Source organism: Diplotaxodon limnothrissa, linkage group LG15, assembly GCF_057381915.1.
Source record: "Diplotaxodon limnothrissa isolate DT_005_m linkage group LG15, D_limnothrissa_male_GT1.1, whole genome shotgun sequence".
NCBI classification, from domain to species: domain Eukaryota; kingdom Metazoa; phylum Chordata; class Actinopteri; order Cichliformes; family Cichlidae; genus Diplotaxodon; species Diplotaxodon limnothrissa.
Window position 1 is genome coordinate 14,764,753 of NC_140610.1, and position 16,108 is coordinate 14,780,860.

At 42.4% G+C, this 16,108-nt stretch overlaps 1 protein-coding gene across 2 annotated transcripts in view; it reads right to left on the reverse strand.

Moving 5' to 3' along the window:
• Nucleotides 1-3,245: 3,245 nt before the first annotated feature.
• Nucleotides 3,246-16,108, reverse strand: part of lpgat1 (lysophosphatidylglycerol acyltransferase 1) — a 71,945-nt gene continuing 59,082 nt past the window's right edge. Inside the window, exons 7-9 of one of the 2 annotated variants that reach the window (XR_014906867.1) lie at nt 12,337-12,443; nt 7,011-7,220; nt 3,246-6,696 (exon numbers count right to left, since the gene is read on the reverse strand). Coding sequence is in view for 1 of the 2 variants with exons in the window: in XM_085371976.1 (XP_085228102.1) it covers nt 7,069-7,220; nt 12,337-12,443 (259 nt within the window). In the remaining variant the exon portion in view is untranslated. Of the gene's footprint in view, nt 7,221-12,336; nt 12,444-16,108 lie in introns of both variants that reach the window. The other variant, XM_085371976.1, reaches the window with a different exon arrangement.

Consider the following 16,108-nt stretch of genomic DNA (forward strand, 5'->3'; position numbering starts at 1 on the left):
GAGCAGTGCCCGTGAAATAGCTCATTGCAGGTGTCCGAGGAGGAATGCCGGTGCTTCTGCAGAGGACAGTAAAGTTCCTCTAGAGACTAATGTTTCTGTGTAATGCGGCCGACCTTGGGAAGAGTTCTGCTGAGGAGCAGGAGAGTGATGATGCTCCTCCCTCCATCTGATCACCACAGTGAGCAACAGCCACCGTCACTCCTCACTCTTAGCCCTTTGGTATGTTGGTGAAGCTCGGTGCATGCGTAATCCCATTTTCCAGCTCACTTCCTGCCTTTTTCCCATTGGCGTGTGGCATCCCGGAGCTGTGACCCGTCAAATTTCACTCCAGCTGCTGCAGAAATGTCACGCTGGCCTTAGTTTCTGTTTAGTCTGCAAAGCCAATAATTTTAGGGCAAATTGGCAAAACAGGAAAGGTGGCATTTGGATTTCTGTCAGTGCATCTGATTTGGGAATATAACAGTGTTTGTTGACCAAGTGGTTTAAAGTACCAAGTGCACTGCCTGGCCACCACTGGGATTTAACTAAGCAAATAGGTAGCAGGTTTCCACTGGATAATCAGTGCAGCTGGCAACAAGTTATTTAACCCTAGCCGATGCGGTCAGAAGTTGCTGAGTCATTCCTGCTATTCAGTGCCATTTCAAGGTGGCATTATTGTGTCAAATAATTCAACTTTCTATTATTTTGTTTGTTAAACTGTTAGAAAAATATACAAGTCCACATTCTCCATACAGAACACAGGTCAAAGGTTCCCCCTTGTACAATTTTATTTTTAGCCACTTTTGCTCATGTGATGAACAACAGGCTCATGAGGACAAGACTTTTAGCAACCACATGTTCAAAATGACAAATGACAGGTTACACTGTAAATGACACATCAGCGAACCACTAAAACATGATGAAAAGAAGTTGATGAAAGCGTGACGATTACCCTGATCTTGCGTTATCTTCCTGGTTTAAATAAAAGATTTGCATTGCAGGCATTTTATTTTTCAGTATGAAATGGGGCTGCATTTATAGATCATTTTTCTTACCTCAGTTTGCATCGACACTTTGGTCAATTCAGAATCACCAGTTAACCTAACATGCAAACGGACTATGGTAGGAAGCTTGAGAAGACCCATACAGGCACAGGGAGCATATGCAAACACTCCATAGAAAGGTGACAGAGCCAAATAACCAATTATAAAAACCTCAAACAGGCAAGGCTTCTGGGGCATGAAGGTCAGACTGAGAGAGCAAACATAAACTTAGACACCCTGTTAGAGTTGGACCAGCCTTATAGATGATGATAAACACGCACTGATGGGGAAACGCAGTATGCTTCAGAACTGCGTGATGTTACGTCTTGACGTGTCGGGTCTCATGATATTTTTATACCAATGTTAATCTGTGATTGATGCATCTGTGGCCCTCTCACCAACGTAAGATCATCTCCGTCTGCTGCCGAGAGGCCTCGTAGTGTCTGAAATCAGAGCTCTGTAACAGAACCCAGTTACTTTCAACAGCCAGACATCGATGCCACGGTTAAACAAAGGGTACAATACTGAGCAAATACAGGCCTTCGGTTACCCCAGGACCTCTGATAGTTTGTTACCTCACTGAAAACAAGACGGGAACATTTGCTGGCAGAAGAGAGGAACCCTTCCTAGACGACCAGAATTAAAAATCAGCAGGAACTGACGATTTTCACAGCACGATTTAGGAGATTAATTCTGCACATTCATCTCCACTCGGATCTTTTTTTAGACTCCTTTGGGTACATTAGTTTGTCATTTCCAGTGCATGTGTGAATGACAAACTTCCAACTGAAAAGAAAATGGCTCGATCTGCGTTTCTAACATTCAGTTAAAACATGCACCCCACCCCAAGTTTTGAATTTAGATAAATTTTTTGAATTTATCTAATTTTAGCCGTTGGTAGCTTTACTTTTTTTTTTCTCCTTTAAATCGATCTATTGATCTACTAGGATTTTCCTACATAACCATCTTTAAGGTTTATAGAGAATGGTTTGAGCCCAATTGCTTTAAGCTGATAGGAAGAAAACAGAAAACAAATAACCCCTCCTTACAACCAAGGTATGCAGAAGAGCATCTCTGAAGGCACAGTGTTTGAAATAGGGCTATGCGATATGACCAAAGTCTCATATCCCGATATAAGAATTCTATCGTCTTGATAACGATATAAATCACAAAAATGTAAGATTTTCTGTAAATTATGTGAATCTCGGGCAGCTCGACTTGCGGGAAGTGTTTCCAGCTGCACGTCATGTAGCTTGAGTCGAGTGTTTTAACCGATGTATGAAACTATATATTTCTAGACATAAGTTGTAACGGCCGTTTTTATTTTTTAGCACCTGGCGGCTTTTTTACTTCTCATCCGTAAATAATCTGCTCTTTCACGTGATTCAGTTTATTTTGAAAAGTCTCAACAGGATCTTGAGCTTTATTGTGAAAAGTTTGTGGAAAATAACCAAGCGGACACGCGATGGTGTTACCGTCGTTGTTGCTAACCATAAAGCATAAAAGAGGCGCTTGTCCGACCGTAGTGTGGTTAGATTAAATATAAGAGAAAGAAAGAACTTTGAGAAATTAATATAGCCACTACAGTGACCATCAAAACGATGAAAAAAATATTGCCGTAAACAGTTTATTTTGCGACACCACGAAACAAACGATAGCGTAAAATGAAACTAGACGTTTTTATTAGTGATGTGCGATACCACTGATTTCCTTTCCGATCCGATACCAAGTAATATTCAGGGTGGTATCGACGATACTGATCCGATACCGATACTTTGTACAAAACGGATTTTATTTATTGTATCTCAAATTATAGCGTCATAATGATTACAGGACATCAGAATACCTTCTTATCACTTAATAATGCAGAGTTTATCATATAGAAATAAAAAAACTAAAGTTGTGTGCTATTTGAACACCTTGCCTGCCTGGAGGACTAAAGGACTCCGTGAGAGACTCTCACCCTAGCAGCACCTGTCCCTCTCCTCCTCTTCAGTTCGCCTCAACATACGCTCGTCATATTTTGTGATATGATTTACTCTGAGGTGTTTGACAAGGTTAGTGATGTTGCCACAACCATACATGCCAACCCTCCCGATTTTTCCGGGAGAATCCCACCTTTCTCCAGATTTTCCACCCGGACAACAAAGTTGAAAAACCATATCGCAGAATTCATAGCGCGGCCCAGCCAATTCCAGTTTCCAACAATGATGGCAGCGACTTAGTTTTAATATCACTCTTATTTCTCTTTCTGGGTCGCAAAAAAACTTTTAACATATTTTCAGGTGAGAATGTAGCTGTGTAAACTTCAAATATCTGAGCCGACCGACACATCGTCTTCAAACCCCCGCGGTCTTTCACCACTCGGGTTAAACATGATGTACAAGTCACTTTGATAACTTAAAAATGTTCTTGTTTGGCTTTTTCAGTGTTTTATTTGTTCGTGAGTAAATCGGTTTGGCTGAGATTAAAGTTATTAGATTAGATTAAATTAAATTAAACTTTATTATTCCCTCGGGAGGGTTCCTCCGGGGTTTTCACACAGCTGAATAAACGTCAAACAGAAAACTGATTAAACAGAAGAGTTTACGTCAGTGTCCGGTTATATTTTAGACAGCAAGGAGCAGACGGCAGAGTTTCACTCCACCGAGGGAGCTCGTGACGTACTACCCGGCTTTCTTTAGACCGCGAAGGCCGGTCCTCAGGTGGAAGCAGCCTCTGAATTTGGACACCCCCGCTGTTTCCGGGCCGGCCAATAATAACGGTGACATTTAACGTATTTTATCCGATAAATAAACCCTGTAAAATATATTTATCCGCCCAAACAGCCCTTTTGAATGTCTCCCTAATTCTGAGGTCTCAAGGTTGGCAAGTATGGCCACAACACCTCCCTTTTTTTGCCACATTTATTGCAAACCACGGCTCAGCTGTTTGTGGAGGTAAAATACATCCGCACAATTACGCTCAGCCATTGTTGTGAGTGCGCACGCCAAGGGGCTGCGAGACATTTATACAGCCGTATTTCGCACATGACTATGAAAGGCGGAAGAGGAAGTAGTTCCTTTGAATGTAGGCAATCCGAATGTTATAGTTTCTTTCCACTGTGTTCCTGTTAATGATAAACTACAAATTTACTCTAAATTACTAAAATATCGATATTTTAATGTGAGAATCGATTCTAGAACATAAATGATTGGTATCGGAGGAATCGATATTTCAGGATCGATCCGCACATCACTAGTTTTTATATCGTCATCCGATATACATTGTTATATCGAACAGCCCTAGTTTGAAACCTTGAAGCAGAAGACCACACTGGGTGCCACATATGATAAATCTCCAAAAACCGTGTCATGCACCTTGTTGAAGCCATGAATAAAAGCAAAAAGGGCTCTAACCCAATACGACTTGTTTTTTTTTTTTTTTTTTAAGAGTGCAAGAATACATTGACGAGAAGCACACCGTTAGGATCTTTATGTTTTATTCCAGCACAAGTTTGTTTGTGTTGTAAAATGGCTGTGTAGCTAGGAATTAAAGGAGAAGTACAAAATGGAAAATTACAGACAGTTCTAGTATAATTTGTTTAAATCCCTATTGTGTTTATGTCCTAAAACCACATCTAGGAAAACATGATTTCCCTGCCTTCTTTGGAAACATGGTCAACAAATTGAAAAAAGAGGGGGAAAAAAAAGATTTTAAAAAATGCTTCAGTTTAAGTCACGCTCACAATGGAGGGGAATCTGAAAGGGTCAAAGGATGAAACACCATTACAGCCTGATTTTACATGTTTTCACCTACCTAACTAGCCAGGTAGCCCTTTTTTTTTTTGCATTTCACACATTTTTTTATTTTTATTTTTTATTTAAATCAACAGTGGCACAGAGGGAGGGCAGCAGCTACTAGAAATGCACCTTTTGGGCATTTTTTTTACAACAATAATAATCACTGCTCCTCAATCATTTTCATATTAAAGCAGGCTAAGCAAAACCACAACATGAGTACATTCGAGAGAGAACATCTGCATCTTCGCAGGGGCCCTGGTGGAGTTTCCCCCTCAGAGATTTCTCCCTCACTGGACCAGTTTTACCTGGACACCCCAAAATCTTTCCTCACAGCAACGTTTGTCGAGCGTTTAAAGCGAGGGAACAGCATTATTCAGAGGACTGTGGTCAACCAGAACATCTGGTAAGGCGTTAATAGTTTTTCCCGCAAAACTGGGACCGTGTGTCGCTTTTCACATGGACCTACAGCAGCTATAACCTCACAGAAACGGATCACACGTCAACTTCCTGGTCAAAACAATACGGGATAACACTGATAAGTGAAGAGGGGGAGGGGATAAAATCCTTGCTTTCTTCCTATTTTTTTTAAAAAACATTCATATCTTGAAATAAATTGTTTTGAAATGTTCACGAACCAAAAAGAAACAAAGAAAAGAGACAGGCTTCAGTCATTTCACACATTTCCTCAGCTTTGTTATATACAAGATTTAAACATACTGGGACATAAGGACAGAGCAGTTCAAGTAATTTAAAAAGAAACTAAAAATTTGAAACCGCAGCCACACTCTGACAACACAGAGCAATACAACTTGAATCATATATCAACAATGGTTGGATGGGGGTGTGGGGGGGAAATAAAGACGACCACACACTCACTTAGGCAGGTTATGCTGTAAATTTACAGTAATGATGACACCTATAGTTCTGTAAGCCAAAATTTCTATTGTAGAATGCATTAGGGTATCTTTCTATAAAAATCATGTTTATTTTCCGTGTCTTTTTCCCCACCTCGACAACAATAAGCATATGGCTTAAATATTTGTAAAACTACGTAGTCCGATGGGGGAACAGTGTCTCTGCCTTCTCAGTCTTGCTGAAGCGATCCTCTGCTGTATCGGTATTTATTTTGGAAAGCAGAGAAAGTAGGGTTACTTTTTTCAAATCCAAAATCTTGCCAGTACTTTTCTTTTTGTTTCATTTGAAATAAGTGTTACATCAAATCTCACCAAGGGAGGAAAAAAAGAAAAAGAAAATCCAATCCCTTAATCAAGCGCCACATTATAGCCATCGTCCCTTTTAGCGTTTTCAGTCAAGCCACCAGTGTAAACATGATCCCCCCGTTTCTCAGCAAACTCACGGACACGGAAAAAAAGAGTCCAGACAAGAGAGAAAAAACAAAGAACACTTTAGAAAAAGAAAAGAAAAGAAAAAAGAAAAAAAAAGACATCAACAACAAATACAGTGGCCGTTGTTGTGAAGATATGCGGGCTAAGGGAGGAGAAAAAAAAGAAGAAAACACCGACAGCTACCGTTCAGGAGGTTTTCCTGGAGCAGGGAGCAGTTAGGGCAGTATGGATCCTTAGTGCAATGACAGTCAGAGGAGCGGCCGGCTGCTCGGCCTCAGCGTTCGTACGGCCGCTCGCTCTGCAAAATGTAGCCAGCTGACTCATCAGCGGACCGAAAGATGTCCGGTGGGCTTCGTCGACTCTCGCCAGAAGGAAGAATAAGGGCAGACATGATGCTTCTGGTCACACATATTCCTGCACACGCATTCGCATCCATTCACACTTTACTCTGTAAAACTACTGCGGCGAAAGCCTGGGAGGGGGGAGAGGGGGGAAGAGTCCAGTCCAGAGCATCTTCTGGAGGAGTCCTGAGCCTCATATCGTTACCTTTGAAACAAAAGTCATGTACGTGTGAGTGTCTACATGTATGAGGACGTGTAAACATCAAAATGTGGGTCGTGACAAGTGAGATTATTCTGCTAGGCCGCCTCTCTCGTGTGTGTGTGTGGGGTGTTAGGGTTGTGTTAAAGTTAGTTAACTATGCCTGTAACCAGTTTCATATCGTATGGGGTTTGTGTGTAATCTGCGTGTTTTTGTACTTTGTCTTCATATGTTTTCCTGTCAAGTCTCGCCTCTGAAAATTGTACATTCATCCATCGTATGGGGGGAGGGGGGTTATGTATGACACTTGGGCCACACACCATCCAATCCTGAGGCTCTCCCAGTGGTCCAATAAAGACTCCCGTCTCATCAGCGCACTCAGAATAAACAGCAGTAGATGTACTGGAGGACGCTGTACCACATGTAGCCTGAGGCGAAAGCAAACGACTGGATCAGGCACAGCCACACGGGGTCGAGGGTCATCTGCCGGGAAACCGCCTCCTTCTGTCCTTCTGGAGGAGGGAATGATCCTGTTGGGGGACGAATAAATGCAGACTCATCACCAGGATGCTCTTATGTGCTTTCTCTTGGGTTTTGTGCTTATTTGGTTATGATAATTTGTAACTACCAACAGAGGTTCAGGCAAAGCACCCCCTATTTTGGTCATAAGTCTGGGTGCTCCTGGTAACTTATTTACTTACTTGTTGTTCCTAGGCTATTGAAAAGTAGAATGGGGGGCTGCAGAAGGCTGCAGGGAGTTTTTCCTTCCCACAGTTGCCAAGTGCTAGCTAATAGTTTTACTAGTCAACTAATTAGCATAAAAGTAGGGGAAAAAACTGAGTAATAAACTGTAGGCAAAAGTCAGTGAAGCAACTTTCATGTACGAAACACTAGGAAGGCAAACTTTGTGTTTATATTTAAGAGAATTTGAAAGAGTCAATAACATGCTTCACTAATGAAACTGTATTTTAAATGTTACCTAGTGCATTGTGAATAACATTGCTAGTTAGTTTTTGCCACCAAGTTGGAAAATACATGTTGTCCCTAGCGACAGATGGGTGCCAGGCGGTCGCTGACTGGTCTATAGACCTGTGTGCTTATTCACTTGCCCCAACATCTAGTGTCTCGCTGACTAGTGACAAACATCCCCAATACATTAAGATTTATTTTGAAATTTCAACCAGTAAGCAGCTCATCAGCCTCATTACTTTATAGATGAATCTGGTAACAGGTTTGCATTTTCCATTAGTGTGGCAATGTCAGGTAATATTTCCATTGACAGATGAAGGTACCTTATATTGATTCTTACTGCACCTGTTGTGTAAGGTTGCACAGTTAAGAGATTTTCACATAAACATTGGACAATTTCGGAGGGGATTAGGATGGAATATTTTTTTAAGGGAATTGCTTGTACACTGCTGGAAAAGTCGGTGCTTTTGGTGAGGAAGTAGGATGGATAAATTGTGCAGAAGAAGATGCCCACCAAATGCACCAGGTACCTCGCCTACACTGCTGGAGTCCAACATTATAGAGATTTTGTATGCGAGAGCATGTCTCGGTTTTTCTACAAAATATAGAAATGCTGCTGTAGTACATGATCAACAACAGCTGGTGTGATTATGCGAACGTGCACCCGGTCAAATCCTTCTGCTCACCAGACCTGGAGTACCTGATGATTAAGTGCCGGCCATTCTGGCTACCGAGGGAATTTACAGCAGTGATTATTACGGCTGTTTACATTCCCCCACAAGCCGACACTGACCGTGCACTCAGGGAACTGTACAGCGCGATCAGCAGCGAGGAAACCGCACACCCAGAGGCAGCGTTTATCACAGCCGGAGACTTTAATAAGGGAAACCTGAAGAAAGTCTCACCAAAACTCCATCAACACATCCTTTTCAACACACGTGGAAACCGGCTACTCGACCACTGTTACACCTCTTTCCGGGATGCGTACAAAGCCCTCCCCCGCGCCCCATTCGGCCAATCAGATCACTGCTCCATCCTGCTCCAACCCGGAGGGCGGTGCACTGTTGGACGGACCAATCGGAGTCTGCGCTGCGGGACTGTTTTGATCACGCGGACTGGGAAATGTTTCACGTGGCCGCCAGAGACATTGATGAATACACAGACTCAGTCTGTGGATTTATCAGGAAATGCGTGGAAGATGTCGTCCCATCCAGAACAGTCAAATCCTTCCCAAATCAAAAACCCTGGATTAACGGAGATGTTCGCGCGGCACGGAACACCGCCTTTGCCTCCGCGAACACATCGGACTACAAACACGCACATTACCAACTCCGGAAGACGATCAAAGCAGCCAAACGTGAGTACAGGGACAGGGTGGAGCAACAGTTTGACAACCCTCGGAGTATGTGGCAGGGACTAAACACGATCACAGACTTTAGAGGGAAAACCAGCACACCGCAGACCACGGCCTCTCTGTGTGAGGATCTAAACGTATTCTACGCTAGATTCGACACAGCGAACACCATGAGACCGGACAGTGTGCGCACCGCGGATGACGTCAGTGCGCACACTGTGTCTGAGGAGGATGTGCGGAAGTGCTTCAGGAAGGTGAACGCACGCAAAGCTACTGGTCCGGACGGGATTCCCGGCCGCGTCCTCAAGTCATGCGCGGCTCAGCTGGCTGGAGTGTTCACGCACATCTTCAACCTTTCCCTCTCTCTGTCTGTAGTCCCAGCCTGCTTCAAAATGGCCACCATCGTCCCTGTACCCAAATCCTCCACCATCTCCTCATTGAACGACTGGCGACCTGTAGCCCTGACCCCCATCGTAAGCAAATGCTTCGAGAAGCTGGTCAGGGACTTCATCTGCTCTGCACTACCCGACTCACTGGACCCTCTACAGTTTGCATACCGCCACAACAGGTCCACTGATGATGCCATAGCCCTGACACTACACACTGCCCTGTCACACCTGGAGAAGAGAGACACGTATGTGAGGATGCTGTTTGTAGATTACAGCTCAGCATTCAATACCATCGTTCCCTCGAAGCTGGACAGGAAACTGCAGGATCTAGGACTGAGCAGTTCCCTCTGCAGCTGGATCCTTAGCTTCCTGTCTGACAGACGCCAGGTGGTCAGACTGGGCAGCATCACCTCATCCCCCATCACACTGAACACTGGTGCTCCACAGGGGTGTGTACTGAGCCCTCTCCTGTACTCACTCTACACCTACGACTGCACAGCCACTAACAGCTCCAACATCATTGTGAAGTTTGCGGACGACACTACAGTGGTGGGTCTTATCACCAACGGTGATGAGACGGCTTACACGGAGGAGGTCAGCGCCCTGACCCACTGGTGTCAAGACAACCATCTCACCCTCAACGTCGCAAAGACAAAGGAGTTGATAGTGGACTTCCGGAGGTGCAGAGAAGTACACACCCCCATCACCATCAACGGCGCTGCTGTGGAGAGAGTGAGCAGCTTCCGGTTCCTTGGTGTACACCTGGCTGAGGATCTTACGTGGTCAGTACACACAAACAAAACAGTGAAGAAGGCGCAGCAGCGCCTCTTCTTTCTCAGGAGACTGAAAAGATTCGGCATGAGCCCCCGCATCCTCAGGACCTTCTATCGCTGTGCCATTGAGAGCATCCTCACTGGATGCATCACCACCTGGTATGGCAACAGCACCGCCTACAACTGCAAAGCTCTCCAGCGAGTAGTGCGGTGCTCTGAACGGATAATTGGAGGTGAGCTTCCCTCCCTCCAAGACATCTACAGGAAGCGCTGCCTGAGGAAAGCGGGGAGGATCATCAAGGACTCCAGTCACCCCAGCCATAAACTGTTCAGACTGCTTCCATCAGGAAGGAGGTTCTGCAGCATCCGGTCCCGAACCAGCAGACTGAGAGACAGCTTTTTCCATCAGGCCATCAGACTGCTGAACACGTCATAGACACCTCAGCTTCACTACTGGAACTTCAACATTATGCACTCCACACTGTATATAAATGCCACTTGTTTTGCACATATTCAACTCTGTATATTTTATATATTTTATTATTATTATTATTATTATTATTATTATTTTATTTTATTTTTTTACTATTTAATTTGTAAAAATGTGTATACACACACACACACACACACACACACACACACACACACACACACACACACACACACACACACACACGTAGGAAAATATTTAGTATACACATCCAGAAATGCATACACTATTATATATTGTACATATATTTATTAGTTTCAGGTTGGCCATTCTTGTATTTTGCTCGTTTGTGTTGTTGTGTTTGCACATCTCTGTTGCTTGTGGGGCTCGCACACAAGAATTTCACTCGCATGTGCTGTGCCAGTGTGCCTGCACATGTGATGTGACAATAAAAGTGATTTGATTTGATTTGATTTTGATTTGATTTGACAAATGTGTCAGCACGATTGTTTGGGCTTAAATTTAAAGAAATAAAAGTGCAAAATTGCAGAAAAGGTTCTAGCAGCTTATTGGCCAGACTGCTCTGTAGTTATGAAACAAAAGGTTTTGTTAATTTAAATAAATAAATAATAAAAAAAAAAAAATCAGCATTTTCTGTGAATTAACGGATTCATTTATTACCGTGAACCCATAATAAAAATGAACATTTCTATAGAAGTTAGTAAAAAACACATTAAGTTTTATGTAATGTATATGTTTATAATGTCCAAACTTTATGCCCTCCTTCACATTTTCCAAAGTGAAGACATTGCTAGGTCGATTTTGGCCCGTGGTCCTCATGTTTGACACCATCGGTATAAAAGATGGACAGCTACAGTGACATCACACACAGACCTCTGAAATCCCTTTCTGACATCTTGCAATAATCTTTTTTGGCTTTGTCACTTTGGTATCCTCAAACTGCATTTGATGCAAGCGGGCGGATCGGACTGTGAAAGTGCACCCTCATTGATTACCAACTCATCAATTTTAGATATATGCTGGATAATCATCTCTTCTAACTTTAAGAACGACCAAATTTTACAAAATGGACTCGATATTTTATCCAGCATGACCCAATAAGGGTGACTGACACTGAAATTCATTAGTAAAATATATATAGTGGTTCACTATCCCATATATTTTAGTAGGACAAGAAGTCTTTTTGCAACCACACACATCGCCAACTGGTGGCTTTTAAAATGAATGCAGGTTCAATGCAAATGAACATTGGCTTCACTTTTCAGAGCCTGAAACTAGCTCCAACTTTTTGCCTGTTTTAACTGTGTTAAGCTAGGCTGCTGCACACTATTCACTGTTAGACTGAGTATAGTTAACTCAAACTGTGCTCTTGTTATTAGGAGCACTTTTGTCATCTATTTCTGGCTTGTGCACGCTCAGGGAACAAATGTGAAGTGCTCAGGCAGGTGTATTTAACATTCAACTGCACAGGTTCTCCATTCTTGATCAATACTATCAGCATCATCCACTTTACACCCTGACATTTAGAGCAGGGTAAAGGAGAAAGCAGCATAGCCTCAAACCACAGCAAAGCGCAGTAAAGACAGAATATTTAGCTGAAATGAGACCACTGCCAATAAATTGAAGTCATAGCAGTGGTATTGGATAAAGCTGAACCAGTTCATCCCTAGTACCATAGTTCTTCAGTTTGATTTTACCACAGTAACATACCTGTGTCGTAGAAATGGGCCAGTAGATCTTCTTTCTCCACAAACCTCTGATATAGCCAGTCAGTCAGGGCCTCAGCCTCCACAGGAACCTCTTTTATCGGGTACATCCTGAGGAGAGAAAGAAAAAAAAAAAAAAAAAAAAGAGCCGGGCAGTCAGGGAGAGACAAAGATGAAACACAGCAAAGGGTTTCTGGAGTCTCACTCAGCAAAAATTGTCTGGATTGATCTGTCGTGCAAGCTGCAGTCCAAAATCCCAGGGAGTCAGCTGTGGACCCTGTGCACAGCAGTCCATTTCAACCTGGCGTCTATTACAGCAGCCTGTGTTTGCTGTAGCTTCAGCTTGTTTGGGGGACTCATTAGCTGGCCAGCTCATCAGAGTGTCACAGAGAGACAGAAGTGCTGAGGGAGCCCCCGACAGCAGACAGACCACTCACTGAGCTCGCTCAAAAGTGAGTGGGAGGAGAAAGTCAGATTTTCTCTCTGTCCCTTTTTTCCCCTCAAACTGACAAAGTTAGATCAGTGCAGCTCTCAACAAACATAGAAGCTACATTTGTAAGTCACAGAGAAGCCACACTATTAAATCCTGGAAATTCAGCTTCCAACTCATCTATAGCCATACAGAGGAACTAGTAAAGCTGCAAACTGCAGTTACTTTTTAATCATCTGGTAGTTTCTTCATTTATAACTTTGCATATAGATGCTAGGGACTTATAGTTACGGTGCCAGCATTTGTTACCCGCCAGGCCTCGGCCTGAGGTCCTTAGGTATTGACAAAAAGGTGATCGAGCATTTATTTATTTATTTTAGACTACTGAGCGTTACACGGTTATATTCCTCATGTACTTGCACTTGAGTCTTGTACAGCTAATTTCAAAATTCACATTCTAATGCTTTATTATGTTTAAATGTGTCTGCATGACGCACTTTATGCTTCTTTTGATAAATGCTTTTAATTTTATGATCATGTAAAACAAAGAAAACAGCCATTTCTCACATTAGGAGAGCAGAGTCTGGTAGAGATTTGATACATTTTTGCCTTGAAATGACTCAAATCACTGTGAATCACTTGTGCTTTATGAGATGTTTTCAGTGGTCATGAATATTTATATTCAAGCATTCCCTTCGTAAAACTTCGCGTAGTGGTTCTCAGACTTTCACTGGCACCCTCCCCCTCACTCGCTCACTCACAATAAAGAAGGATCCAAGTTGAATGTTAGCAAAACAAAAAGTTCATCTTGTAAGATCAGCAAAGCCTTCGATATATTGCTTACACATCATTTTGAATTCAAACTGAAAGTAACTGTTTCTGTACCTCAAAAACTGACTTGATGAAGGTATGATAGGAAAAGTGTCTGAAGAATAAAGATGTACTAAAGAAGACCTGAATGGATCTGGACTAAAACTAATTAAAACCTCCCTGTAAGTGTTTAAGCAGCTCTTAAACACTCTAAAAACGTGACAACCTAGAAGACGAAGAAAACTAGAAAATATTCCCATTTAAGAAGACATCACAAAAAAAAAAAAAAAAAAAAAAAAAAAAAAAAAAAAAAAAAATTGTATTTTTCGTTAATAAATTCATCACTTCTAGATGGCTCAAACTCAATTTTGGATGAGAAATCTGTGTCTGAACAAACTGAATGACTGATTTGGTGGCTGACGTTGCACAAACTGTAGGTGGCTGATAAAAACGGTCACTGTTAAACAGCAAAAAAAGTGCCGATGAAATCTCGTCTCTAGCCAGAAGGGGTCTCCAACAGGCTGCACTCCCACACAGCCTGCCTCTGGTCACCTTCAAATAGAGGTTACAGTCTCCTCCCTTAGACAAAGCATTTCCTCTGCGCTCAATATTCCTGACCGGATAATGTTTGCAGTAAAAGTACATCCGCACCATTGAGAAAAGCATCTTACGAAAGGAATAGCAAGTAACGAGTATGATGCTAAAACGATCATTTAAAATGTGACCTGTGGGTTCATCGTTTAAATGTAACTGAAGAGAAGAGGCACGTTTCTAAAAGGCCTGCTGCAGACATGATTGCCATGACGATTACCTGTGCAACTAAATGAATCAGTATTCACATGAGGCTCTGAATACAATTATAAATATTAAAGAAACAATGAAAAATGACGAGTAATAGCCTGGATAATGTTTAATCTATTAGTTATCAAGCCAAAAGGAATCAATTAGTTGCCCCCAGATGGATGAATTTATTAAAATCAACCAAGCAAAACAAGAAATAAGGGATTGAATTGATAAAATAATCTTTACTTGCAGACTTACTCAACAAAATGAATAAGAAGATACTCTAAATGAAATTATGACTTTTTAATAACCAGAGCAAACAGTCACATGAAACCTTCCATTTCCAAGTTTAAAATGTTGAAATTTTTTTTAATTTGAAACAAATGCTTATCACAGAGCATTTTTTGTCTCTTTTTTTAAATGTAATGGGTTAAAAAGGCTCAGTGTAAAGGGACTGATGCAAAGATGGAGAGTCGCTGCAGTAAAGACTTGATCTTTGAACTGAAACCGTCAGTATGACCAAATGAGGGAAAGGCTCGGCCTGCTTGCCCCACAAACGAGGAGGACAGGAGCTGGTGATTGTGCACAAGCTCCCTCGTCTGGTTTATATACTTCAAGCGCATGTCTATAGACACTCCTGCTCATTATCCAGCAGTTCACGGTGTGGGTGTTGCTCTGAACAAGATCCTGTCTAAGCAGACCAACTTTTATGTCCCTGCCAGCAAGAAACGCCTGTTAAAATTCAAGTTAAAGCTGACTCAAGTCAACCACTTTCATCCGTTAAAGGCTCTAACAGAGCTGAACTTTTGAAGATAAAACAGCTTTTGACCAACAGCTACATTGGGCCCCCTGAACGGCTCAGCCTGCCCAGAACTGCTGTGGAAACCTGATCGGGTGATTAGAGGCCAAAGCAAGACGTTCCTCGAAGCTTCTTCTCCTGTGTTTGCAGGTATCAGGTCTCCTCCTTGTTACTGATGTGTCATAGGAGCCAACAGCACTGAGGCTTTGTCTGAGCACTAAGAAAAGAGAAACTAAGAGACTGAACGCAATAGGAACATTATTATCTTTTAATAACAGTACAGAAATCAAGCGAGTTACCACCATAACAACAAAAGCCACTAAGTGCTTCTAGTTTAGTTTATGGTTGGCCATTTTTGACTTTGGGTGCATAAATAGCGTCTATTAAAAGCACAAATCTTCAGATAATTGACTGCCTTTTTGCAGTAATGATCATCAATGTGGCATCATTAAATAAAAGCGAATGAATTAATTAATTTATGATTTGCAAAGCCATGCAAGGCTTGAGAGTCTTTCACACCTGCTCCACTATAGAATGCCTTTGAAGGGCTCTCATGCTCCAAAATGTAAACCAATAGTGCTGTAACTGTGGCAGAGGGAAACAAAAACCGACTCGGGCCACTTATCAAGAGGGTTGGAACGTTTAGGGCGTTGGGTAGCAGGTGGCTGCCACAGTGGTTTCCTGCAGCTGAAATATTCATGCACAAATCAGGATCTTGTTGGTGTTCAGAGCAGCTGCAGGAGCTGAGGTTGAAGGCGGTGATGCTGGTTCGGGCCCACAAACAAAAACCCCCACCAAAAAACAAAAAACAAAACAAAAAACAAAACCCAACACGCATAGATAGAACACACTCGCCCGCATCAGCTGCTTTCTCTGCTTTATCAGCCTGGTTTGTTTGGCGAACAATGGCCATAACCACATCTGCAGAAGTGGCTCCAGATAAACCACTGACAA